This window comes from Dermacentor variabilis, chromosome 1, assembly GCF_050947875.1.
Source record: "Dermacentor variabilis isolate Ectoservices chromosome 1, ASM5094787v1, whole genome shotgun sequence".
NCBI classification, from domain to species: Eukaryota; Metazoa; Arthropoda; class Arachnida; order Ixodida; family Ixodidae; genus Dermacentor; species Dermacentor variabilis.
Window position 1 is genome coordinate 270,954,192 of NC_134568.1, and position 27,974 is coordinate 270,982,165.

The window sequence follows — 27,974 nt, forward strand, 5'->3', positions numbered from 1 at the left end:
CTTCTTCTTTTTTTTTAAGCGTACCTCTGGCAGCCCGCGGGCACGGAGTGTCAGCGCTTTTTGTAATAGTTGTAGAAGTTTCGCGCCGCCCCGATGCGCCGTCCGAACTGTCCGTGGAAGGAAGGAGCGTATGCCCCGTAATGGCCGGCCAGCGGCGGTGCGGCCAGCACTGCAGGCGCCTGCAGCACGACCTTGGGAACGCGCTGCGCATACGGCGCGTACGCGTGGGCCACCGGCACGGCAGCCGTCGCGGCCGCGGCGACCACGGGCTTCGCCAGTGCCAGGCCCCGTATTACGTTCACGTAAGGCGAGTTGAAGACGGCGCCGGCCGGCGCGCTGGCCGCCGTACCGGGCTCGTTGGTGTTGACGATGACGCGGAATCCGTACGCGTCGGCCACGTACTCGACGCGCCGCTGGCGGCCGTCGATGTCGGTGATGGTGTAGCCTCCGCGCTTGTTGCCGTATGCATCCCCTACCTCCCAGCGGCCGTTGGTGGCGCCAAGTGGGTCGACGATGTCGTAGCTGAACTGGTAGTTGCCATAATCCTGCGTTAAGTGAATGCCACAAGGGCCCACATAAGGCGACGCTCTGAAATGGCCAACGCCCTGGTAAGCCCTATATCACTCACCAGAGCGACGAGCCTGTTATATTAGTCCGCTGCGCTTTTGCTCTTATTTGCAGCGCTAGCAAAATGCAGCGTCAAATGAGGACAAGAGCGCACGCTTCGTGGGGACGTCTCGTTCAAGCTAATCTGTGGCCGTGACTGCAAGCAAGAATATACTAATAATAATGCGATGTGACTGTGTGTACCCATCCCAAATGTGATTGATTGATTGATTGATTGATTGATTGATTGATTGATTGATTGATTGATTGATTGATTGATTGATTGATTGATTGATTGATTGATTGATATAAGGACTCACGTGTTGACTGTTCATTTCGCGTCTAGATATTTCTGCTGCCGTAATCCTTCAAAGTGCGCCACGAAACTCCAACACACGATTTCAAAGGGCAGTGGTCATAACGCTCCAAATTAAGCCCTCCCGGGCACAGAAGTTCGGAAGCATAAGAAATGAGAAGGCGGCTGGTAAAAGACCGCGTATTTCAGACTTTTTGCTCAGATCATCCGGCATCAGTCAACACCCGAGCTCTAGCAAACTGCCACTTTGAAAGATTGAGAAACAACTTTGGTTGTCGTTTTCTGCGCATAAATATGCACTGCGTGCATACTGCGAATGTATTGTTCCTTTCAGTCTGCCCCATAATTGCGGTTTAATTAAGTTCTATGTTTGACCAACTTCACTTAGAACTACCTGGCATCTTTACACAAGACAGAGCTCCGGCCACAAACTCATTCAGTCAGCAGCATTGTACGCATATTAGCTAAATAATCAAGTCATGTATGCGTAGCCGTTAAAGGCGAATGTAAATAAGCTACAGCTGCACTTATTTGTAAACAAACCCTTTCGCGCCAAAAAAGTGGGCATATTTACTGCAGCTGCTCCTTGTTTGGCCAAGAGCTAGAGAAAACTCCTGCCAAGCACGAGCTCCTGTGGTCTTTGTATACAAGCACGCACAGACAGGCGTCAGAACTGCGTGCACTGCGCGCACGACAGCGTGCCTCCTATGGAAAAAAAAAAAGAAAGTTCAAGTCACGCATGTGTCGAGGAAAATGTCGGGCATACTCACGTCCTGAGCTCTGTGCTGCGTGCTTTCACCTCCCAGCAGTGGAACGCCGGCGTTCGCCACGGCGAGCGTTCCGAGCATCACGAACAGCTGTAAATGTATCGATTTCAAGGTTTCATTCGGGTCTTAAAGGCAGACGTTGCACAAGCAGTTTGTTGCAGCCAGTGGTCCAAGCTAGCGCTCAGCGTGACCCAATGGCGCTCACTCGCCGATACTTATTTTAATGAAATAAACTATATCACTGTGTGCGCTCATGATGCGGTAGCATTGAATACTGCATCTTTCGGTCAATGCCATCGACATCGTTTGTGTGCTGCGTACAGTATGCCGTCCGCCTTGAAATTACACTGACAACAGGGTCGCCAAACGAGTCGCTTGCCCAAAGCTATCGTTCGTGATTTCACGCACATAGGCATGAAATGACGAACGATAGGGCTTCGGGCAGGTCTAATGCGGCACCACGACATGCACGTGACATTATGTTAGCGCCACCACCCCGAGTATCGAGCAGATTGTATCAAGTAGATCCTCTCTACTGTTTTCTGTAAACATGAAAAGTGACTGTGCATTGCTTTCGCTTTTACACCGTTTACGAATGAAAGTGGCCTGGACACCTTGCTTTTTGCGTCGCACGAGAAAGAAGACAACCTCCAACTGCCCTATATACTGCGACACCCCAGAGGTTTCTGCGCTTTCTCGAGGACTGTCCGCAATATGAGCGACAGCGAGACCATTTGCGTGATAAGTTGAATGATTTGGTCAGGCGTGATTTCTCTGACCAAAACACTCACTCCATGGCCATGCCTCGCAAAACAGAGATGTGCCGTGACAGCCTTATACGGGACTGCCTTGTGGACCGCAAGCTAATTGAGTTGATTTGGTTTGAACATTCTTCTAAGCTCTATATATATCGAGTATGCGCTTTCATGGCTAATTGAAAACTGGCATTCGTGTGTATACGTATAAGTGTGCACAGCGGATGTAAACGTTAATGCATATGGGTCACTTCTTCCGGACTTTTCGTCATGTTTACATTTCTTTATATGTATACATAGTATGTCTGTGTTCGTGCTAAATGTGTGATCGTTATATGGAAAAAGGGGTAGCCTCAATTTCTTAACTGTGCCTTGGAATAACCAGTTCCATGCAGTGTATAGCCTATAGCTTCCCATTTATCTACAGCTATTAAACTGCAACGAAAAATAACTTCTATCAGATTTTTGTGAACCTTAGGATGGTGGCGCCGAATAGAAACCCAGTTCACAAAAAGCTGTAATGTGCATGCAGGTCGGCGGTCCCTACATGTTCATAGTTTTGACAAATAGTGGATAAGCGTTAACAGGAGACGAAAATAACTATTACTTCAATATTACACGGATGCGGTATAGAGTAGACACAATAGCACCTTTACCGCATACCTTTTCCAGCAAACAGACCAGCAGAGAGCGCTAGCGGCAGGCGTTTACAAAATTAAAGAACGTAAGGTAGGACAGGCGGCCGCGGTGGTATACGAAGCACAGCAAATTATGAATCGGTATACCCATGCGCTAAGAAGAATAAGGATTCCAAGCTGAAAAAATCTGAAGAAACAAGCCAAGAGCTTGCGAGCCAACAGTTGCTGAGAGAAAGCAGACAAATTACATGGCCCGTCCTTCGACGAAGAACCTGTGTTAGCGTACGGACGTGGTTGGTGCTGGCACTAGATCCATCCTCGCATACATTGGTCCAATGATTCCTCTGCGAAGAATTCTTGGTTCATAAAGTACTTATGTTCTTCACCAACATTCCGACTCAAAAGCAGGAGAAATTTCGTGCTGCAACGCCAGAAATAGAGGGGGCAACTGGAGCTTTTTGTGTTACTTTTACATAAAGACGTTGCAAAGCAAATCAAATCGCAGGCATGGGCCAATGAAAGGGTGCTAACGGACTGGATCTCCCTCTGGAGAAAGAGAAAGGAAGAGGATAACCCGGTAGCTTCTAATTTGCTACCCTACACTGAGGGAGGAATAGGTGATCTAAAAAAAGCTAAGGTAAAAAGAAACTTTTTCTGGCTTATCTATTGTTCATATGGACAGGGATCGCAAGATTTACGCCAGCCTGAGTACTTAAATCGAGAAAATCGAGATAAAAAGCTAGTAAGTGCGACCGATCACAGTAATTCAAATCATTTATAACTGGTAACCTGGGGTTCTTCTAACGCGCAACGAAGCCTCAGTATACATACACTAGCGTTTTTGCTCCCCGCTCCAAAGAAAATCTTTAGCGTTCCTGTGTTACCGATAACGCCGCTACGACAAGCGGATACAGAAAACATTCGTGTCTTTAAGTCAATTTCGCCTTACTTTATATAAAAGAAATATGGGTAATGACAAATCAAAGTAAATTTTTTTTTATTTCTAAAGTCGACTCTAATCTCGCGCGCCAAAATTGTTGCTCGCTGTTTTTAAACAACTTCCATCAACAATGCAGAACGCCTTACTTCCGCTTGCGATAACTCTCCCGCTCTTTATGTGAGCGTTGAGTAATATAATGAAGCAATTACTCGCACTTCATCATCGCTAGGAATTTGGAACGTGTCCTAAGGAAATTCCATAACGCCTTGCCGCAATTTAAGACAGGAATGAAAGCTCCCGAGACTACAGGGAATGAAACTGCTGAAGATTGCAGCTTCGTGCACGAGCAATTCACGCAGTACCAGCAAGTGATGTCATTATACCTCCTTTTTCTTTAAAACAGAATGTTCCAGCTTTAACCACGGTCTTTCCTTTTTTTTTATGTTCGCAGAAACTTGAAGGAGCAGGCAAATATAATGCCGAAAGAACACCTCCAGGCCACGTTATGTAAATGATAAATGAAATGGCAAAGCAAGGACTGAGCTCATAAAGCTTTATACATAGAATTGTTTATCAATGGCCGGTGCCTTCGCCGTTATGTATGGCAAAACCCCTTTCCATGAGAATTACGAACGATCTCTCGAATGTAAGTTCAACATTGTCATACACTCGGCACGCTATTTATTTACTGCCAGCGCCCCTTCCGTCGCTGCGGCGACGTGTTGGCACGCTTGTTCCGTGGCCATGCGACACTGCCGGGATAAAAGGGCAATCGAAAGCCGGCACAATGCATAAAGCCACCATAAGAAGCGCTCGGGTCACGTGTGGCAATCGTTTCCGGTGCCGTTAACCGCCCTGGCGGCAGCCTCGAAGGCAGCGAGGAAGAGGACGGCAGAGAGCGCACACTAATCCGGCAGCAAAGCGGTGCCCGTGCGCGCATTTCTCGCACTGCTCACATTGACAGCCTCTTAAACGGTCGCAGAGCGCGCTGCGACGCTCGACCCTGCTGCGAACGACCAACAATGAGTTCCTTTGTTGCGCGGTCGCGCTCTTCGTGTGACGTGCGACTCGGGACAGGCGCGGCGGACTCGCGCCGAATTTGCATGGGCCGAACACCAGGCTGGGCCATACGCGCGCAACGAGAGCACGCGGGAGGAATGCCGCCATTGTCGGCCGGCGCTTATCTTTTCTTCGGAGCGGCAGTACTGCGCCGGCGTCCCTAACGGATTCCCAGAAACAATGGCCCGCGCAGCCCTAATAAGTCGCCCACTTCGGGGAAACGGCGGCGCCGCTCCGCGCAACTGTGCCACTGGGCGTGGGCTGCAGGAGCCGCCGCTGGCGGAAGCCTCTCCCTCCGTCGCGCACCGGAGACGAGCTCGTTCGCTTCCCTCTTCCAGGGTCCGGCACCGGCCAACGAGTCGCGGACGCCGCCGCCTGGCGTAATGCGGGGCCCAGCTGACCGGCCGTGGCACGCCGCCGCGGCGCGGCAGTTCCGTGCTGAGCGATCGGCGGGGAAAGAATGCGCTCGTCGACGCGAGAAGCTTATTGCTTGGCTGCTTTTCCATGTCGCGTGGTGCGCGGTTGTGACATCGCGCGATTCGTAATGTGGAAGCCGGGCACGTGCCCACGAAGGCCACTGTGAAACAGAGAGGCAGGTTTTTGAAGGGTCTGATCTGTTTCGGAGGCCGTCGGTACATCATGCTTTACATATGACTCGGAAGAAGTGGTAACTGAGAAGTTATCGCAGATTGGTTGGATCGCGCGTGCAAATTCCCATCGAATATCTGCCCGGTCTAGCGATGGCACGTCATTTTGACGAACGTCTTTTTTTTTTCCTTTTTCTTCCTTTTTTCTTAAAAGAAGCATCGGCTGACTTTCGCAAAGCCTCTACAGCTGTACACGCCTAGTTGGAAATGATCATTTGTCTGAAAGGCCTAATTCTATGGAAAGTACTTAGCTTCCGCCGAACAACACAAGGAACAATTGCGACGCAAACAATCGCCCCTACAAAGGGTTGGTGTAGTTAATACGCGCAGATACCTCAAAACCCTTCCGATTCTCTCAAGGCTTTCATTTAAAACAGTTTAACGCTGCATCACTTTAAACGATCTATCCCGTCAGCCGATAACAGAGATATTGCGAAGTCCACGACGCCTATATAGCCCCAGAGGCGCGAAGAAATTAGCGCCATTACCCGTCAGCGCGCGCCTCGGAGCAGCGCAATTAGATGGCTCTAGGCACTTGCCATGCAGCGTAGGAAGCTTCAACGGCTTTCCTCGCTTCAGTGCCCCGTATCCGCATGTTCAACGTGCCAAGCTCGCCTGAGCGCCGAACAGTACAGATACCTATCGCCACTTCGCTATTCTTTTTCAGCACATGACGGCTCTACGTGCACGCCAGGAGCCACTGGAGGCGCCGTGTTCAGCGCCTTGGTTTTTCTTTCAAACGTCACTAAGCGTTTTTTCCTTACCGGGCCGTTCCCTTCCTGCTTCTTCGTAGCGCCTGGAACGACTCGCCAGGAAGAGGAGGAGGCGATCGGGTGTCGTTAGCTTCGGCGATTAAGCTCTTGCACTTGTGTATGCGCGCACGCTTGATTGGGGATACACGCCGCGTGCACTGCCCCGAGCGGCGTGCTTCTCTGCGGACGTCCTTGTAGAGGACAGCGCGTACGCGCGCAGCGAAGGATCGCGCACAGGCATACACGCGGCCGTAACCGTGAGCGGCGTCAATAAGCAAACGCCCTCCACCTTCGCCCACTCCTCCTTTCCTTCGAGTGTGCTGGTCTCGGCTTTCCTACAGTCTAATAATAATGCTTAATCTTGATGTTTCGGTTTACTGCGGCCCCCCACCCCCCCGCGGCCCCCGCCCCGTGTGCACCAGATCAAACAGGCACCGATTGCGCTGCCGCAGCCAAGCGCGCCCCTCGTGCAGTTCTCGATGCCCTGGCGTTGCCAATACGTCGGCGCGGACTGCCCGCGCATTCCGAGGCACGCGACGTCAAAAATAGCGGCCTGCAGCAATGAGAGGAGGTGGACACCGATAATTACAGAGCAGTTCAGAATGTCGCAATACACACGGAGATTATATATGTTGGTATCCGTGTGTACTCAAGAACTGATTGGCGCACCCGGGTCGTTAGCCCCAAACGACAATATCAGAGAGTGACTTCCCCACTTCGTGTCCCGCGCCGAGTATAAACGCGCGCTACAACTTTATGTGGGACATGCTTGCTTAGTGGACGCCATCTGCTCCTTCACTCAAGCGTCAGAAGAACCGGCGAGACAGCCGCGATGTCAGACAATTAACTTGGCGTGAAGCCTTGCTTAACGAGCGGAGGAGGAAATCGAAACGAGAGGAAAGTGTGACAAGTTCTCTACAGTCAAATTATGACTGTTTACATAATTTTATCATAGCGCAAAAATAACTAATCACTCCACGGATGTTTATGAAGAGCAACTGATTTGTGAAACGGCTGCTGAAAGAGAATTTAAAAAATATATATGAAATGTAATCTTCCATCGACGAGTGCTCTGGTTACATTTTTGTTATTTACTTTTTTGTTACTGAGTATCCGATAAATAGAGAGAGAGAGAAGTGATAAAGGAGAGGAATGGAGGTTAACCGTGCTGAAACCGGTTGGTTAGCCTGCGCTGGAGAAAAGGGAGAAAGGGTACAAAAACACGAGAAGAATGCGAGAAGAAAAGTTAATGCCGCAAACACGTGCACTGACGCACACACGCACGCGCTCAAACTTTCATCGTTCAGCCAGTCGCAAGTAGTCACATAAGCTATATCACGATACCAGAATCTTCTTTTCTATGAAAGGCCTGTCATCAACTTAACCCAAAGCGGGGCGAAGGGCAGGCCTATGATCATCGTACGAAGGGCTTTTCACAATGACACCCATCTGCTATGTCAGCCGAACAAAGTTTGGATTTAAGAGGCATGTTTTAGCTCGATTTCACCACGAACACAGGTGGCATACCGACATGCTTTCCTTAGGCGGTAAAATAACCTGTGTGAATGAAATATGCAGTATCTCAGATTTTCTTAGAAGAAAATTGTATTGACAGATGCAAAAAAAAAAATTCTTAGGTCCTTAATTCTTAAAACTGCAAAATTATTAAGAAAGTAACAACCCAATTTAAGCGCTGCATCTCCGGCAAAAAAAAAAAAGCCATGAAAAATAAATTTTGCAAACGTCACCTGGTAGAACGTATAACGTCGATTTTATTAAGTCAATTTACGGTCGACATAAAATCGCTACCTCTTTAGGAGGAACTCCGTAAGTCCTATTGGAAAAATAGCAGATAATTTAAAGCCACTTGCGATGTACAGGTATCAGCTTTGTTAGTTAGCTTTACGTGCTTTAACATGACCAGTCTAAAAACGTCTCGTGTTTCCTTTCATAAGAAAGCTGCATAATTCTAAACTTGGGGCTATTTTCCTCTTTAAATTGTGATCGTTTTTACCGAAAGATTGAAGATTCCTGAAGCTTTTGCCTCTACAGTAAAAAAAACTACACTGAAAAATTTTAGTTGGCGACTGTATTTATCAAAATCGCAATGCTGAAAATTTGCGCAGCGTTTACTAGCAACTACGGAATACTTTTTTTTTTGCTTTTTTTGTTTTTCTCGTACGAATTCTTTACTTTAACCGAACGCATGAATTCGGTCTTGCTGGATAACTGCTTGTGGAAATTGAAGGAATAATTGTGTCTATTGAGGCAGAGGTGCATGGTGCACTTGAATCACATGAAAACCGGGTGTCATTTACAGCTAGGCTATTTGCAACTTCTCCACGTGTCTTATACAAGTAGCCAGTCCCCAATGCCGTTAGTACTGACGCCTGTAGTTGAAAGTGGACTCATGGGCCCCCTCTTCTTCTTTGCCACTAGGATGCTTTCTGCTGACGACGACTCTTGAAAGTGGACTCATGGGCCCCCTCTTCTTCTTTGCCACTAGGATGCTTTCTACTGACGACGACTCTGTCGTTTTGCTTTGGAACAGTACATCCTTTTCTTGATTGAGTGCGCTGCTTCGTCAACAACAACAACAACAACAACAAAAATCTCTGAAATACTCAGTCGGAGCCTTCAGGTTCCCACTTTGAGGAAGAAATTGCTGCGATTGTGGCATTTGCTCAATGCAGCATGTCCTCGTCCACTTCACGACGCCCTCTTCTATTGCTGGGAGGCACACGCTCGTTGGTTTGCCCACGTTCGGAGCGACTGCAGTTTTTGTCTTCTTCGTCCTGGCTGCTCGTGTTTATTATTGGAGATGCTGTGCTTTGTATACTGTATGTGTAGTTCTCGTAATCTTTGCCATTGAAATAGCTGTCATATCACTTTCGCCTTCCGTTGGAAGACGCATCCTGCGCTAGTTGACTTGATCCATAAAAATAACGTGCACCCATTATATGGCATAAACCCAACATGCTGCAATTAGAACCTTTCTTCGAACCATGCACCCGCAGCTAAAAGTATAAACAACGTAGGCGAGCGTCGCGCGCTGCCTTTTCTTTTTCTTTTTTTCACGCAGCTTGTACTGCGGCACAAACATGTTTTTAAATAAAATCGTGGAGATAGTGCTCATGCATAAATTGCAGTAGTGGCATGACGAATTTTTCCGTGAGCCAATGCCTGTAACTGTCTGTCTGATTCGTTCGTAGCTTGGAAGCTCTTAGTATATCCTGTCTCGAGTATAGCACTCGTTATTGGACAAAGCCACAACAGGTGATGAAGGTCCGCTGTAGATGCTAGAAGCAGAACACTTTGGGCAGTTCACTGGGTCTTCAGGCGTCAGAGCGCAAGATCAGATGACGGAAGACCTTCCCATCCCGTATTCTCCCAAGATACTCTTCTTCTGCCCGAGAAAGATAACGGGGACGGGGACGGGGGGAGGGGGGGGGGGACACGTGGAGGGATTAAAGCACGTGTGTTCCGACTTAGAAGCTATTTTGGGGGCTAAAAGCACAGGAGCGAGGGTCTAATAGGAAGTACACTCAGAGGCTGTATTGCATCAGCAGAATCCATCAAAGTGAGGATTCAAATAACTGCCAGAGTCCCCACAGCAGATATCCATGGTATACGGCTACTCACCTCATTTCACCAGTCCTGCTAAATCTCGTTCATATTGTATTTGTGTATTTTTCGCGCGGTTAGTTTCCACCTTACCGTGGCAGTACACACGAAGGCGCAAATGCCCGTTGTCGCGAATTCGCGACAAATCAGAAATCCGGGCACTCTGCTGTTGATCTCGCATTCCGGTATGTTTATTGATGGAGGTCATAATGTTGAAGTGCACAAGAATAAAAAGCCTGTTTCTTATTTTCGTTTCCTTTTCTGCGGCCAGTTTCGTCTGCACTGTCGGTCGGCAACAACGAAAAATCGTGAAGTTGCACGCGGTTGACTCCACGCTTGTATTTTGTATTCCCGACGCACGCTCGCTACTCGTTCAAGTTATTGCCCCGAGGTGACACTCCAAGATATCGCGAATTTGCGACACTGGGAGTTAAGGAGTTTGTAAGGAATCAAGGGTGGCATGTAACTATAGAGTCTAGTCAGATGTATGATTGATTTGCTTACCAACTGCGTCTTTAATAAAGGGAGAATCAGACATCCACCCGTTCGTAGCAATTGCTACAATGGAAACCGATACGGGTTCCTCGAAAGAAGAGCCTAGGCTCGCAGTTAAAGACAAATTCGTCGTGGTATGGGACTCGAAACCGGGGGACCACCGCTTTTCCGGGGCAGTCACTCTACAATCTGAGCTAACCAGGTGGCTAGTAGATGGCAGGGCGAAGTCGAATTTGTCAGCAACTAAAAGCAAAGGCAAGAGTTTCACGTAATAGTTCTGCGGAAACCCGCAAGGTGGAGAGAAGTAATTAATAAAGGGGAAATCGGGTATTCGCTCATTCGTAGCAATTGCTACGAATGGGTGGATGTCTAATTTTTTTATATGGTGTTATGTTGTCACGTTTAATTAGCGCCGGCTGCTCCTTTTCTCATAGGGATTAAAAAAGAATAAATAATAATAAAAATAGTGAAATCATAACACAAATTCCAGTCACATAGTTACACTAATGTCCCACTAAAACTGAAAGCGAAACTTCGTGCAGTAAAAGCAGGTTTTTCGCAGATGCCACTGAGGTAACACTCACTGAAAAACTGCCGTCTCTCTTTACTCGGAACGTTTGAACTTTTTCCTTTGCCGCCGAGGCAATTTCTGATGCAGCATGATTTGGATTCACTTGCCAAAAATCGTGTCCTTCTTCTGATGCATGGTCTCGGAACACCACCAGGATTCCTTCACTTTTTGTCTTTTTGTAGGTTCTTCATCGCACTCAATGGCTTCGTAATCGCTTAGGTCATAGTTTGAAGTGCTGTCGTTCTCCTGATTATGTCTTTCGTCAAGACGAGGTCTCTTGCTGTCACCTTCGCTGGGTTCCACCATGGTCACCGCAGGCGGGCCGTCAGCGCCTTGATGTTCAAGGACCAGCCGTGCCGGCTTTATGATGTCACGCACGTGGTGTGTGTTGGCAGAATCGTGGACGCGTTCCTGCAGTGCACTCATGTGCCTCCAAACACGCTGGCGGTCATAGGGCTTGTGCCGCCGTTCTCGGCTGCCGACCGCCGTAGCGGTTGGAGACACTCCCAGGAAAAAGGCGAAGAAGGCTTCGTACCTGGCTTCAATGAGCTCGTACGTCGCTACACTTATTCTCCCTGAATTACAGAGCAAAGAAGTCCGGACACAATGTAAACAAACTAGTTCAAACTGAAGTAAAAAGCGAGCAGAAAAGAACGGTGCCACCGTCTGGGAGAACTTCTTCTCGATGTCTGATTTTCCCTTTATTAATTACTTCTCTCCACCTTGCGGGTTTCCGCAGAACTGTTACGTGAAATTCTTGCCTTTGCTTCGAGTTGTTGACAAATTCGGCTTCGCTCTGCCATCTGCTAGCCGCCTGGTTATCTCAGATGGCAGAGTGGCTGCCCCGGAAAAGCGGTGGTCCCGGGTTCGAGTCCCAGACGAAGAGGAATTTTTCTTCACTGTGAGGCTTTTCTTTCGAGGAACTCGTGTGGGTTTCCTTTGTAGCAATTGCTACGAACGGGTGGATGTCTGATTTTCCCTTTATTAATTACTTGTCTCCACCTTGCGTGTTTCCGCAGAACTATTACGTGAATCAAGTGCGTCTTTTACAGAAATTAAAAAAAAAGGACATCTGTGAAACTTTTCGTGAAGTGTAACTTTCCTGTACAGCTTTCGGCTGACATGCCCAATTAGATTCTTCCTCCAAAGATGACAAGAGGGAAAATTCTCAAATAAGCTCGTCGTTTTGACATTTCATCGAGAGATCGTTTATCACACGAGTAGCCCTGAACAACTGGGATGGAAGCGGTTGTTAAATGAACGTAATATTGTTTAATTCGCAATAGATACATTTTTTCTTTCGCTCAATCTTTCCCCGTACATAGAAAAGTAAGGCCGCCTAACCTTTTAATAGAAGCATTCTGTCTCATAATTGCGCTGGTTAACCCACTACAAGGACTTGTTTCGCATTCTAGTCACGAAAGCTGATTTCACGAAGTGGCAGCCTGCGCAAATTGCTCGAAGTGCACAAAGTACAATTTCGATGTTTTCAATGCTTCTCAAACCGATAATCTTTAAGCAAATGAATGCACGCGGGAAAGCGTCACGGATGGGCCGAAGCATTCTCTCGGCGTCACTCGATCATTCTGTTCGGAGCCGCGCCCTTAGCTCTTTCAAGTAAAACAGCTTACCGTTTCAACACGTGAACTTAATGAGGCAGGTGTGCGCGTGTTTTGCATGCAAAAAAAAAAAAAAAGCCAAGCAGTTCCCTTGAAGGTTCTCTTGAAACCCTCGGTGGTCCGAAATAGTTGCAACTACATAGATCTCTGAAGGCGAACAGCGCGTTACTTCCAAAGTACTTATACTCGTATATGCATTCAGCAGAAACGCCAGCGACAAACGTGACTCTACCCAAGGCTTTTCGAGCAATAGAAAGAGCCAAGCTAAATTTCCATATATATAGCGAATGACCGAGAGGCTTCGGTCTCAAATGGAGGGGCCAGAGCATGGAAAGGAGAAATAGATTTTAATGAAGAGAAAGGAGGCGAGAGAGAGAGAAGTGGTTCTTGTGGGAAAGGAGGAAAGGTTGACGTAGACCTGGAGAGCTTGTCTCTAGCCTGCTCCTCCTCACTGGGGCAAGGGGAAGTGGAAGATAGAGGGAAAGGTAGATGGCAGGCGATTACGATATGGAAGACTTAATACGTACATCTTGTCCAATACGCGGAGGAGCACAACCGTGAGCAATATGGGCAGGAACACGGAGTCGGTTTCCGAGCAACGATTACTTGCAGCGTGTGGATTCAAACCTGATATGTGAATACACACCAAGTAGCTTTACGGTTAAATTCGTGGAACACTTTAATTTTCGGCATTGGGATGTTAAGCTGGCATGGCCGTTATGACCAACTGCGTATTTTGGCTTCGGCGTTGGTGCCACGGTGCTGGAACTGCAAAAAGAATATGATGTAAAAGAAGACCTATTTCATCGCAAACCTAGAACGAAAAGGTATTCTAAAAAACACCGGGTAGGTGATAAACGCTTCTCGACACCACGTCCCCCGTTTACTAGGACGCCGCAAACCGTCATAGGTCGCTTCCAGAGTGACACGGCCCTTGCAAAATCGCTAAAGACTTTCTTCGCGAGATATTAAACTAAAGGCATTCTTTTTTGGAGATATAAAAATAATTCGAACAAGAAATGGCGCAACACTAGAAACTGCACAAACCAGTACTATATAGGCATGGGTCATTTTTGAACAGCAACGACACGCAGGGTGCTGGCGAAAATAAGGGCGAAGAATCGGCCTCATATACTTTGTTAGATTGGGTAAAACTCCGGCTAAAATTCATGGCGACATGGCGGCTCCTCCTCTGTTGGAGCCAGGATGTCATACCTTGCGGGTACCATCTGGAATTTCAATCGGAGAAGATAGCTCAATCACCATCAGGGCAACAGCAGAGAAACCTCAGTCCTACGTCACTCTCGCACCACGTAGATACCATAGTGCCGACCATAGTGCCGACCATAGTGTCCCTGTTTAAGAAATTAACATTGAACATGCAAGCATTAACATCAGTAGCGGGAGGTACATATGTAGCTATAGTAAAGAAGGGCGGCCATAGCTACTCAGCCTCAGCGGCAGGTGGATTTGAAGAGTTGTGTTGTCCCATCTTGGAATGTTGTGAAAGAAATGTAGACTATAAGCCATGGTTCACAAAAGAACCTCTAACAACAAAAAAAGTTGACCCAGCGGACTAAATGACTACACAGAACTCTTACAAGCCCAATTCGATTTCTTCAGCAAATCTTGACGGACGAGAAAATTTATGTAAAAGTTGCAATTGCACATTCTAAATGAAACTTCATTGAAAAGCTTCCCTCTATAGGATGCGAGAAATTTCTAAATAGCAATTATTTAATTAAGCGGAATGCAAGAAAAATAATCTGAATATCTCCAAGCGACGGCAACCAGCATTACGCAATTCGCGACACTGGGAGTTAAGGAATTTGTAAGGAATCAAGGGTGGCATGTAATTATAGTCTAGTCAGATGCATAATTGATTTGCTTACCAAGTACGTCTTTTACAGAAACAAAAAGAAGAACAAAAAAGAAAACGATATCCATGAAACTTTTCGTGAAGTGTAACTTTCCTTTACAGCTACGCCCAATTGAATTCTTCCTCCAGAGATGACGAGAGCAACAATTCATGAATGAGCTCGTCGTTTTGACATTTCATTGAGAGATAGTTTATCATCATATGACTGGCCCCTGAAGAACTGGAATGGAAGCGGTGTCTAAATGAACGTAATATTGCTTAATTTCCAATAGATACATATCTTTTTCGCTCAATCTTTTCCCGTACATGGAAAAGTAAGGCCACCTCACCATTTAATAAAATCATTCTGTCTCATAAGTGCGCTTGTTAACCCACTATAAGAATTCGTTTCGCATTCTAGTCACGCAAGCTGATTTCACGAAGTGGCAGCCTGCGCCAAGTTCTCAAAGTGAACAAAGCATAATTTCAATGTTTTAAGTATAATACACCAAGGACAACACAAGAAAAATTACTTGTACTGACTAATTGAAATCAAGAAATTGTAAATTAATGGAACTGAAAGTGGATGAAAAAACAACTTGCCGCAGGTGGGGAACGATCCCACGTCTTCGCATTACGCGTACCGCCGGCGCCGTCTTCCCATCCACTATCTGGAGTATTTATGTGTTACTACTAGAACTAACCCTCGGAGTGTTAGCCAGCGCCCACCACGTTTTTTCATCCACTTTCAATTTCGTTAAATTTACAATTTCTTTATTTCAATTAGTCAGTGCAAGTAATTTCCCCTGTGTTGTCCTTGGTGCCTTTGTTTGTTGGCTTCTCATGCTATATATATATATATATATATATATATATATATATATATATATATATATATATATATATATATATTGTGTGTGTGTGTGTGTGTGTGTGTGTGTGTGTGTGTGTGTGTGTGTGTGTGTGTGTGTGTGTGTGTGTGTGTGTGTGTGTGTGTGTGTGTGTGTGTGTGCGGCCATTGTTAAGGATAACGTAACCATCACTAATCTGTTTTACCGAATACTTTTAAATCAGTATTTTCAATGCCAATAAGCACACCATGCGGACAATCTGTACCAAGTGAAGTGCCTGTAATGCCTGAAATTGTGCTTGACTAGAACTAGATAAAAACTTTGTTAGGCCGATTTAATCATTCAAAAGCTATTCGTCCTGATGGTTTACTGAATGCCCATCGGAAGCTACAGAGCTCTTGCCACACGTCAAGGAAAAGTCGTAGATTACTCCCGTCGAACATTCTGTATATGGATTTGCATGTATTCTTTCTTGACGGATGTCATGGGTCGCTGGTCAGCTTTAGAAAAGCGAGCACAGTTTGGCCAGTTTGTTCTGCCTTGACGTAGGAAGCCAGCGTTGTGTGTCGATGATGTTCTTTGCGCCCGGAACAACGGCGACGTCGTGCGCTCGCATTTCAAAGAACAACAGACGCAAACTACGAAAGTTCCGCGACCTGCAGCAAGAATTATAATATACAAGGTGCTCCAAAATGTCATGCCACAATATTTAAAAGTATGCAAACGCAACGTAGCTGGACAGAAGCAAGGTAATGTCGGTTGCCGTCGCTTGGAAATATTCAGGTTATTTATTGCATTACGCCTAATTAAATCATTAGTCTTAAATAATTAAGCAACCTTTAGATGGTATAATTAGATTAAAAGTGTAAATGAGAAAATTTTAGAGCAGCATGAAAAACTCTCGATACAGCTTTATGTTGCTCAATGCATGCTACATGCAGGTGTTTTTCCCAGCGTGAAAAAACCCCGCGAATACACGCAAAATTGCCGCGCGACGGGCCGCTCGAGGCACTTTGCGTGCATTCGCTGGCTTCTTTCACGCTCGGAAAAACACTTTTGTATAGCACGTATTGAGCAACAGAAAGCTGTATCGGGAGTTTTTCATGCTGCTCTACAATTTTCTCATTTACACTTTTAATGTAATTATACTATTTGAGAAGTTGGTTGATTAATTAAGGCTAATTATGTAATTAGGTGTAATGCAAATGAACAATATGAATATCTCCACGCGACGGCAACCAACATTACCTTGGTTCTGTCCGGCTACGTTGCGTTGGCATATTTTTAAATCTTGGTGCATGACAGCTGGGACACGCGGTATATAGGCGATTTTATATTCGCTTCATGGGCGCCGCCATCTTGGGCTGTTACATAAAGAATTTCGATGTTTTATTAGTAGTGAAGTGACGTAACATGGTCATAAACGCTGAGCGCATTTATACAAGTGTTTTCGTGCTTGCGCATTGACTGTAGCAAACTACACGTCGTCGTTAAAGACAGAAAACAGCAGCATTAACAGCTCAAGATGCTGGCACCTAAGCGCTTCCGTAAAATAGTCTATAGGACAAACGGATCGCTTCGTGAATGATCACGCAGGGGAACATTGCCCTCAATGTTAAAGACAAGGATGGTGCGCATTTATAACGTGTGCACATGTCTCTTCACGTAGATGCAAAACGCGTTTTGGGGAGATATAGATATTAGGAAACAGCAAAAATGTAATAGCGCGTTCATTAATTAGGCGCAGAGGATAAAAGTTCGTTAGCGATACTTCGGAGTCACCGTAACCATACATAAATGAACCTTCTCCCTATATTAAACTTTTGTTGAGTTCATATAAAGTTAAAATAAACTCTCTTGACATGATGTAATCTTGGACCGGTGGGCACAAAGAAGAAAAAAAAGCTATCTTTAATTTCAGTTCTGTTTGATTGTAGTAAATCTGATGTCAAAATATCTCGTGCCCAATAAACAAAATAGACCTTTAATTGACAGTGTTTAATATTATTTCATTTGAGCTGTTATTGCGAACGTTCTACCTTCAGAAAACCAATAGAGGCTACAGAGGTTATTTCATTTAGAAAAATGAAGTCTTCTGTTAACGCTGAAAGACAGATTTTCTTTTTAATTTTAGCAAAAGTATAGTCCATAGGGTAAAGTGAAATTCTTGTCGTAAATACTACGAGCGAAATAAGTTTCGTTCGTTTCTTTACTGTCCTCATTTAACATTTGTGTGCAGCTACACCACTCACGTTAGCGTACACATACAGATCTGGTATACGTTTAATTTCTGAAACAGTCAGGCTGCTCACCGAGCCAGTCATACCAGTCAGAGCATGACTATGTATTACTCGTAAAGCGGATACTTGGATGGTGTCGCGTAGTGCCGGCTGTTTTGTCGCTTTCGACTTGTTCTATGTAGCGTGATTATCTATATTTGTATACGTATATGATCTGTACAAATGCATAGCAGCATTTGACTCTTTTACACTCGTTGAAAACTGCTGTCAGGAAGGGAGTAAAAGTTACTGCCATAAGGAAGTGAACTACGTAAAATGACGGGAAAGGCTATAGTACAGTGAAGCTAGGGGAAAAATGATAATATTTATGTCACTAACATTGCCATAATTTTTCTGTTTATCTCACACACACACACAAAAAAAAATAGCAGTACGGGAGTGACATGCAGTAGATCGGCCGTGCTCGCGGAACCACTATGCACGTAAACGGTAATGATTGGATTGGTGACATGCTGTGCTTGGACGGAAATTTGCATATACGTTTGTTCTCACGATTTCAAGTTAACAGCTGTATTGTCAGCGCCTGTCCGATTTAGGTGTCTTTTCGTCTGCGGTAATCAGTTTCGCTTTAAAATCTAGTAACTTGCAGTTGGCGTATAGGGTGCCCCAGGTACCCCCTCTGTATTCCGGATCATGGCACAGTAGAAGAAACCCACACAGTGTAAAACTTTTGTACTTTGACGTGAGAAAAAGCGAGAGAGAGAGAGATGGAGGGCGCCTCGCACTCATCGGTAGGTATGCCAGGTGGCCTGTATAGCAGCTCTCGGGAAATGTGCGTCCAGATAGCCAACCTACAGGCGCAGTACACACATTCGTGACAAGCGCCGTGTGTACAGGCCGGCATGACGGTCGGCAGTTCCTGCTTCTGAGCGCCTGCGCCGCGCTTCGCCCCGTGAGAACAAAAGGGCCCCGTCAGTTATCAGGGCTAAAGCGCACCAGCCCCGTATGGAAATTGAGCCGCTTTGTGCGCGCCGCCACCAGAGCAGCAACAACCGTTTGGCTGTCCCCGATGGAGGCGCGGTCGGTTTTATAGGAGCGCTCATTTCCGGACGCATTCGTACTATATTCCCCTTGTTGTGTGCCTCGCTCAAGGAGAAGGCGTGACCATTCGCCGCCATATTTCGCAAATGACTTTTATCTCCCACGTCGGACACTTTTGAAGGCCCCTTAAATTTAAGAAGAACTACAAGCAACGCGGGCATCTTGACATTGCACTCACACGATCTGTGCCTGTCGGCGCATGCCTCGGCGGCCCAATGTTACGACAGTGGGAAACGCGACTACAGCGCGACACTGAATCACCGCGCGCGCATATTATATACGGGCGAGAGCGCTGCGGTACAGCCTGACGTGTTGCGACTGCAGACACGGAGCTGACGAGAACGCGGAGCGCTGAATCCAGCCGCGCGGGTGCGGCCCTTGCGTGCGTCTCATCAAGTCGTGCAACAGCCCCTTGCCGTTCTGTCCATTCCAGCTCCGACCTCCAGCCCTCCCTCTTTCCCTTAATCGCCACCTTCAGAATGCAGCCCGCACCGCTTCGCTTTCGAAACGGTGTGCTATTTGCTCAAAAGTTGCAAAATGGAAGAAGAAAGAAAGAAATGGAAAGAGCGCACTATAGCCTTTGCAGCATGAGTTACTCTCGTCAAACACAACACCCGTCTTTCACACTGAATGCCGCCCTACGAGAAAGAGAAAGTTCCGGCCCATGAGAGGACGCTTGTATAATCGACCTGCCTACACGTCGCTCAAGGTGTCAGAGTTTCATGCATAATAAAAACGAGAGTATGCACGCAACGTTGGAACTGAGAGTATATAGCAGTCGTCGAAGGGTGGCCGTAACAATCATGCTGCGAACGGTGCGAGGCTGGGCCTTCGATCTATGCACGTACTGCGCCAGAAACTGAACAGATCAAGGTCACCGATTGCGGGCGCAGACATTTGTGACAACGCTTTCACCGCTTGTGATTTTTTTTATCTCCACCTGCATTACGGGGCCTTGCTTCTCGTTCTGTTCCTTTGTGTAGCACTCATCGTGGCAATGGTCCGTTCTTTTACTGCGACAGCACAGTTAAGAGCGCGAAACTGGGTTCGTTGTGTCCGTAGAGTTTCTCAGAATTACCGAGAGGGAAAGATGGCGATGGTGTACGCATGGGAAATGCTGGGAAGTGGCGGCTTCGGATTTTCATCGTTCTCGGAGGACCAGGACACCTTGAAGGCGCGGCTGGCGAACAGCGTTATGTTTACCACAATGGTTCAGCCTCACCTAAAACAGCGTGCAAAATTCTGTTTTTTTTTTCTGTATCCTTGCGTAAGAACACTTTTCATTCAAATGTAAGTTAGGAAAAGGTACAGTTATATCAAACATGAACAGTATACTGGCGGGTGACTGAATGGCGGAAGAAAGGCGAGGATGTCTGCGATCACTGCTTCGGTTTAAATCGTTTGTTTCCACTTTGAGTCAACGTTAATGATATATATTTATTACTCGAAAACAAAAAAACAAAAGCATATTATTCTATGAAAGCTTTATTTTCAGAGCCATGACTATGTTTTAGGCCAAGTCACGCTCAAGAAAGGCCGAACCACTCATTTCCCTTCATTACCTTCTTTTATTTTCTTATCCCTTAACATCCCTTCATTTCCATGGAGGCACAGAACCCATAGCAAACTCGCATAGACAGTGGCACCAGATTTCGTTCTATATTGCAAGAAACTCCATGGCTGTGTCCCGTCGGTCCTTCCTCTACGTTATACGCGATCGTTGTCAGGTGTGACGAATTCCGCAGTTCATTCCATCCTCCGCTTCATCACCACTAGATAACAAACAAAGCTTTGTTCCCCACCCGCTACTGAGAATCAAATTGATGCCGCGCGCTACCTCAAAATGCAGCTGGGAGCCAGCCTAGTACGCCTAACCAATGAGCTATCGCACAAACTGTGTATATGGCCGGAAGTTGAGCGCCACGCAGACTCTGAGAGCGATGGCGTCTGTGCATGTATATTTTACAGGTCACAGCAGGCAATACTGCAAATAGATGACGTTTGTATACCCACCGCGAATGAGTTCTTGAGAAAATGGCCGTGTCTGCTGACCAGGGCTTTCCAAATTAAAACTTGTTGACGGCTTCTACACGGCTCCGTTATAAAACGCACACGCAGCATACAGCTCTACAGTGTCATGCGGCAGCCGTTCGCAGCTGCGGCTTTCGGCGCAGCAGATATTCTCGGCGTTGTTCTTGGAAAGACGGCTTTTCACTGACCCTGGATGCCGGTCAATGACTTGTCGTCGTCATATCGCCGTTGTAGTTGCTGTCATGTCATCGTATACACTTGATTACGCTTAAATACAGAATAACAAAACATTAGCGGTTATCACGACGCAGTCAGCCAACTTCTCATTACAGCGAGAAAGTGTGAAATCCCAGAAATCAACAGTGCCGTGCAAATCTCTGCTTCGCCTTTCCTTAATTGTCCATGTTGTTCCTGAAATTGCGAGGTCTGCATTGAGTCTGAATTCTGAAACCTCGACGAGAATTTTTAACAAAGTCGTGAAACGCATGTCCCCTATAACTAATTGCAAACAACCTTCCGTTAAGGTGTTGTTAAAGGGACGCTAATTAAGAGAAACACTAATTCCCAGCTTAGACTAAATTATTATTATTTCTGAACTCTATTTTTATTTATTTTGGAGTCGCTAGTAACGGGCTGATTATTAGACGCGAAAATGAAGGCAAAAGCTAAATTTATTTAAACCTGCGCTGTAACCTCTGCACCGGCACGTCAGTGAGACGTGGTTAAAAATATCTTTATCGTAATTGAACCGTGGTGGCTCAGTAAAATTTAGCCTTCGAAACTTATTGAACTTAGTCTTTAGCTCTTTAAGAATAGAGTGTAGTCCATCTTTACCGATAGGAAACCACGTAGGACCCAAGCGACGGCGTCAAAATCCATGATGTCACAGCGAGATGGTGCGGGAACTCCAAGGCTGCCGTCGCCACGCGTCTTTCCTTTTCTGCCTCTTTCGGGTTTGTCACTTATCTTATCTCGCAAGATTGGCTTTCTTTATTCTTCTTCTTCTTTCTGTGATAAAGAAGGGTAACTTACTAATGCAGCGCCTCTTAATTTTCTCTTTAGTGCCCCTTTAAGTATCCGCAGCGATGATTTCTGTCATTGTTTAATTTGCGCGGCACTGAAACAAGCGAGATTTAATTTGACATACTTAGTGCACTTATGCGATGCTACCTTCTCTATTCACTGGCACGATGCAAACTGTGAAAGGGCGATGGAATAAGTGCGACAGAGGCGTATATCCCAAGAAGCTGCCTCTAATATGTCCCGAACCCTAAGATCTTCTTCACTCCTCCTGATATCCTCTAATTTCCGTTGGATAATACTTCTATAATGCAACTTCGTAGCGGTAAACATAAACTAATGAGACAAACTATAGTACCCCTTGCGCTTATGTGCAATCCATTGTGCTGTCATCAAATACACAAATATGCGCAACACCGCGCTTTTTTCCTGTTTAGCGGAGCCTTGCCTTCCATTGACTTTCCTTCAGGTTCAAACTGGCTTCGCTGAATTGTGGATTTCCCCTCTGAAACCGCACGCACTGAGGCGGAGAAGCAATCTGCTGAGGGCAAACTTTATTGCGTACCTGCCTGATGGCGCTCAATGGCGTAGCCACGGGGTGCCCCACCGGGCAGCTGCCCCTCCAGAAGTTTCTAGATTAGTACGCGGCCTTCACAACATCCCTCCTCACCGCCCCTGCCTTTCTTTCGATTACGATCAAGTGGGTGCAGCCTCTCCAGGAAAAAAAAGAAATTTAAAGCCACTGAGGGCGCTGACACTATTTCAGTGGAAGGTAGGGATGTCATTGTTCATTCATTGCTTTCTAGCATCGTTTCATTTCATCGTTTTCCAGTTTTAAGCACGCATGGAAGCCCGACTAATGAATAAATACAAGAAGATACGGGGTGGTCAAGTTATCTGAAGCGCGAGGAGCCAAAAGCAAGAACGATTGAGAGCAATTGGGGGGAAAGCGATGAGGAGGCGAGTTTTCTGGTACACCTGTATTGCTGCGGCGTGGGTATACTGGTTGCGGAATAACGTGGTGACTTGCATGAAAATACGAATGTCACAGAGGAGCACGAAATAATCAGATTACGTGGAAAGAGAAGCTAAGTTATTCCCAGAGAAGTTAATGTAGAATTTGAATGCAAAATAAATTGAATTTAGAGCTCTACATTACGGCTAAAGAAGACATTTAAAACGAATTCTTTTTTAAGCTCCTAAAGGAGCGTTTACTTTTTGATGCTACAACTGAGTGTTCTTACGGACTTACTGCTACCGGCAAAAGTTTTACAATGTAGATGATATTTGCCACTGCTGTATGCAAGGGAAAGTTCCTTCCCGCAACGAACGGCAACAGTTAGAACATAGATCAAAGAAGCACTGGTGATTTCTTTTTACAACTGTCCCGAATAAGTTAATACACAAAAGTAGACAAGATTAGACGTACCCTGTCAAAGTAAACTGATACGTAGTTATCGTGTATGACTTATGAAAAAGGTGAAAGAATCTGACGATGGAGTATACAGGGTGTCCCAGCAAGTGAAAGCAGCCCGCAAATGCACGCAAAGTGCCTCGAGCGGCCAGTCGCGCGGCAAGTTTGCGTGTATTCGCGGGCTTCTTTCACGCTCGGAAAAACACTTTTGTGTAGCACGTATTGAGCAACAGAAAGCTGTATCGGGAGGTTTTCATGTCGTTCTACAGTTTTGTCATTGACACTTCTAATCTAATTATAATATTTGAGAAGTTGGTTAATTAATTATGACTAATTATGTAATTAGGCGGAATGCAAAAAAAAAATAATCTGGGTATCTCAAAGCGACAGGAAATAACATTACCTTGGTTCTATCTAGCTACGTGGCATTTGCATATATTTAAATCTTGGTGTATCATAATTTGGACACCCTGTATATGGTAAACGACAGCTCGAACAATGGTGGTGCAAATGTAGGGAAAACGCAGAATGAAAAGGACATCAATTCCTTAGGCCGATTAAGTAACTAGTGCTTCGATGGTATTTAGGTAAGATCCACGAATCTTAAGGACCAAGAATAGACGCAGAGGAAATGTTAAATGAAAAAAAGAACGATCGAGCTACAGGTGGAACCTGCAGCTGTACTGCGTCCCAAAGGGGATGCTCATGAAATTCATCGATTGCTCCTGTTTCATGTGCACGCCAGACACTTGTAGCGTTCACGTGGAGGTCATACGCCTCATCGCTTCTCTTGTAGGTGCCAGGTTACTCGACTCTCATTAGACAAGTTTCAAGAACGATACGACATGTTTTGATGTGACTAGGTTTTGCGACGGGCTACAGAAGTGTTGCGGCCTATAGCTTGCGTCTGTGCACACGTTATGCGATCGTGCGCCTCTCTAATCTCTTTCCTTAAGTCTCGCAAGAAGGTGAATTAACGTCAGTCGTGGTAAACCACCTCGTCTTTCCGTGGGCCTTTTGTCTTACAGTATAGACCATGGAGTAACATAGGAGTGACGACACTCCTAAAAGCAGTCCAACTTATAATGTTCTGCCGATCCAAGCTTCGTGAAACAACGCTTAAATGGTGTCGAAAACTCGTTACTAAACTTAGCAGCACAGTCGCGTTGCGCGATGCTGGCGAGCTCTCGGTGCAGCATTTGGTTTAGCGTCGACTTTTTCCACCCGCGGTTAACGAGCTGGCACACTTCGGTGACACGTGTTACACGCATTTGCCGCCGGGCTGCGAGATGTCGGCACGATCCGACTGCTCGTTCTCGCGCGCAAGTCGTTTGTTCTTACTGCTCTGTCCGTAAGGCGGCGCGCACAAATAACGCAATCATAAAGAGGATGAAAGAAGGGAGAGAGCATATTTTAAATGCGCAAAGAAGAGAGGTGGTTAGCAGTGGAAGAGAGCAATGTAGAAAGCTGGGCGCCTCACATGTTGCAAAGAGCTAGATTAGTTGGTCGCAACAAATTCCCTGCGAGACATGCAAGTCGGTGTTCCTCCACTCCACCGGCGCTCCTCCGTGGTCTAGAGGAAACGACTGCGATTCTAAACCTCCTGCGCGGTTCGTTTTCCTGCACGCGGTGTGCAACCCTTTGCGCCACAGTAGGGTACGCATGACGGCGCACGGATCATTCCAGACTGGCGCGAGAAATTTGCTTCGACCAACCGTTAGTAGGAATTGGTTGCAATATAACTCCGCGTCTCGTTTAGCTAAAACTCCCTATCACGGGGAGAAATGGCACAGTTCGCAATTTAAGGCAATCACGAGGTCAAGAAGCAGACTAAAAAAATTTAATTATGGGGTTTTACGTGCCAAAAACCACTTTCTGATTATGAAGCACGCCGTAGTGGAGGACTCTGGAAATTTCGACCACCTGGGGCTCTCTAACGTGCACCTAAATCTAAGTACACGGGTGTTTTCGCGTTTCGCCCCCATGGAAATGCGGCAGGAGCAGACTAACCACGAGTGTTTTCGTCGCAAAATCGTCATCAACGTGGGCATCGCAGCGTTTCTTTTTCTTGTTTTTGTTTAGGAAGCAACGGGATTGTTTCGTTTTAGCAATTGCGTTCTGGTTTCGAATTCACACCTGAAAGGTACCACGTGTAATTCACATTTTATTATAGCGAACGTAGCCTCAATTGTGCGTCGAATGTGTGTATACAGTGAGGATGGAGAGATCAGTTTCTATCTAACAGAAACTGTTGTCTACTATTACAACGAAAGGGCAAAGAATTAGGTGGCACGATTGACTTTTGGGGAATAACATGGTGAAACAAAATTTTTTTGTTTATTTAGCGTACACTCCTTAGACGTTTTCTATCGTTTCCTGCTGGTCAGCAAAGGAGAAATGGCCTCATTTCAACTTAGTTCAAGAACTTACTGCACTTGATTTCACAATAAACAGTCCCCATTCGATATTGACATGTGTACTTGTTTATCTTGATCGGATGACCACGTTTCACCGCCTCACAAATGTTATCGCACAGCGCAGGACGCGCCTGCATGTATCGGAAGTTTCTCGAATGTTATCGACGGTTCTATCCACTGTCTGTTGTCACCGAACCTTGGGTAATCTTATTTCATGAATGCGCGACCCGAATGGTGTAGAACTGTCTGGAAGACACGCGGGCACCAGCGATTACTCTGGAGCCTTCGATGACTGATGCATAAAAGCCGACGCGCTTGACCCGCTGATCATATTTCGACGATCGAAGACTGTGTTCCCCGCTGTCGTTGTGCTTTAAGTGTGGCCTGTTCTTGTGGGCACAGGTTCGCCCAATAAAAGTTAGTTTCGTCATTCACAGTATTGCTACTGTATTCTTTACCGTCACTACTACGTGACAATATTTTCGATGAGAGTATGATAGCTCTCGATCAACACTCAAGAAGGGTACTAAGCTAAATGAAAGGGAGAGAGCCATTGTAAGATCCAGCTGGCTACTCTCTAGTGTGGGAATAGGGTTAAAGGAACTGCATAATGAGGAGAAAGGACGAAAAGACAGAGAATGAGCTTGGTACCGCTTCAACGAGGATCCATGTTGCCATGTAGGCTCACAAAGCAAATTATTCCACAATCATACCGGCAACGGTGGAGATGAAAGAGTAGCCAAAGGAATCGAACTCGCATAGAGATGTAATTGATGTCTTCCAGGGTTCACCAGCCCAGCGACAAAAGCGAGGCGTGAGCTGCTGCAAACCGCCTTCTTCGTGACAGAAGAACGCACGATAACTAAATGCACGAAATAAATCAGCAAACGCGATCTATTCACAAAATATTAAGCATCCTTGTCAGCGCTTAATGCAGCGCAAAGGAACTTGCGCATAAGAACTATGGAGTTTCTTCCTTTGCTAAAGAACTTGAGAAGCGCAGCGAGTTTTGCGCCGCGCTTGTTTGTCGACACGGAATCCTGCAATGCGACTAGCGTAAAGGGTCCCCGCCCTCAAAATGACGTTGGAATTTTTTGTACATTCTCTACCAACAAACAAACAACTTATTTTAATTAGACTCACCTTCTCTAGCTCGATGCGGTTAGCTGGAATATTTTTGACTGGATATGGATTTGTGAAATCGCACGACGAAGCAACGCAGTCTCACTGGGGCGAAGAAAAGTTAGCATAAATTTGCTACAAAAGAGCATCAGAACAGCATCCCATGAAAGACCATCTTTCCCTATTTCGACACGTTCAACAGGATTTGCCTGCGCTGAAACTGCATGTCACTCTGCACAGTTCAAGAGGTAATCTTTTAAAAGTATGATGAAGAGATTTGCCCGGTCTTCCGTTAAGTTTAACAGAGCACACTGCAGGATTCGTATTGGCTGTTGTGCAAGTGTTCACATTTTGCAGCTGCGCTTTGCACAATTACGAACTGCCGAAGGAAGACTTCACTGCAAGTGCCATCCGCAAGATTTAGTAGCAGTAGGCACAGGAGTGCCAGTCAGTGGCGGTGTATAATGCGTATGCAGTAATCACATTTCTGAACGTTCGTATTTCCGAGCACTTCTTTCCCATCCTGAATTCTGGAAGGTCTGATTTACGAAATCAATCACCGCTGCAGACATCGTAATGTCGGGCCGTACGGAAGAGCACAAGCTCGAGCAATAAGCGACATGCAGAGAAACGATTGTCAATCAGCTAAGTTGCGGAGTGATCCCCAGTCCCCATCTGCGGTCAGAGGGACAGGACTCGGGATCGCGCCGGGCACATTCAGTAGATCCTGTCTAACTGCAGACCCTAGGAATCTTCAGTACGTACCTTCGCGTTCATGCTGGCTTGCCGGCGGAGAAGCTGCGAGATAATCCGGGACCGGCGCGGTGGATTTACGGGGGCGTGCGACGGTGGGATGCGGTACGACTCCCGGGATCGCGCAGAAGTGACGACTCGGCGCTTGGCGAAGCGCGTGCACACACACAAACACCGTTACTCCCTTTCCGGTCAACTTTTATATATACCCCGGTAGCAAGCGCGGTGCTCGCAATGTGCGGCCGCACTCGGTTCGGGGGCTGCAAGAGGGAAACCCCTCAGCCGCGAGTGGTGGAAATTACGAAAAAAAGTCGGCAAAAGAAAGGAAGACAGCTTCGGCGTCAGCCGTGACGTCACGCTTTTCTCGCTTTCTCCGCG

The 27,974-nt window shown here is 46.3% G+C and overlaps 1 protein-coding gene across 1 annotated transcript; it reads right to left on the reverse strand.

Annotated features, from left to right (window-relative positions):
- Positions 1–4: 4 nt before the first annotated feature.
- On the reverse strand, positions 5–27,939 carry LOC142573624 (uncharacterized). Its single transcript, XM_075683031.1, has 3 exons — positions 27,609–27,939; positions 1,693–1,779; positions 5–545 (listed from the first exon to the last, which is right to left on the reverse strand). Exons 1-3 carry the CDS (start codon positions 27,618–27,620, stop codon positions 51–53), a joined length of 594 nt encoding a protein of 197 aa, XP_075539146.1. The 5' UTR covers positions 27,621–27,939; the 3' UTR covers positions 5–50.
- Between the last annotated feature and the right edge of the window lie 35 nt (positions 27,940–27,974).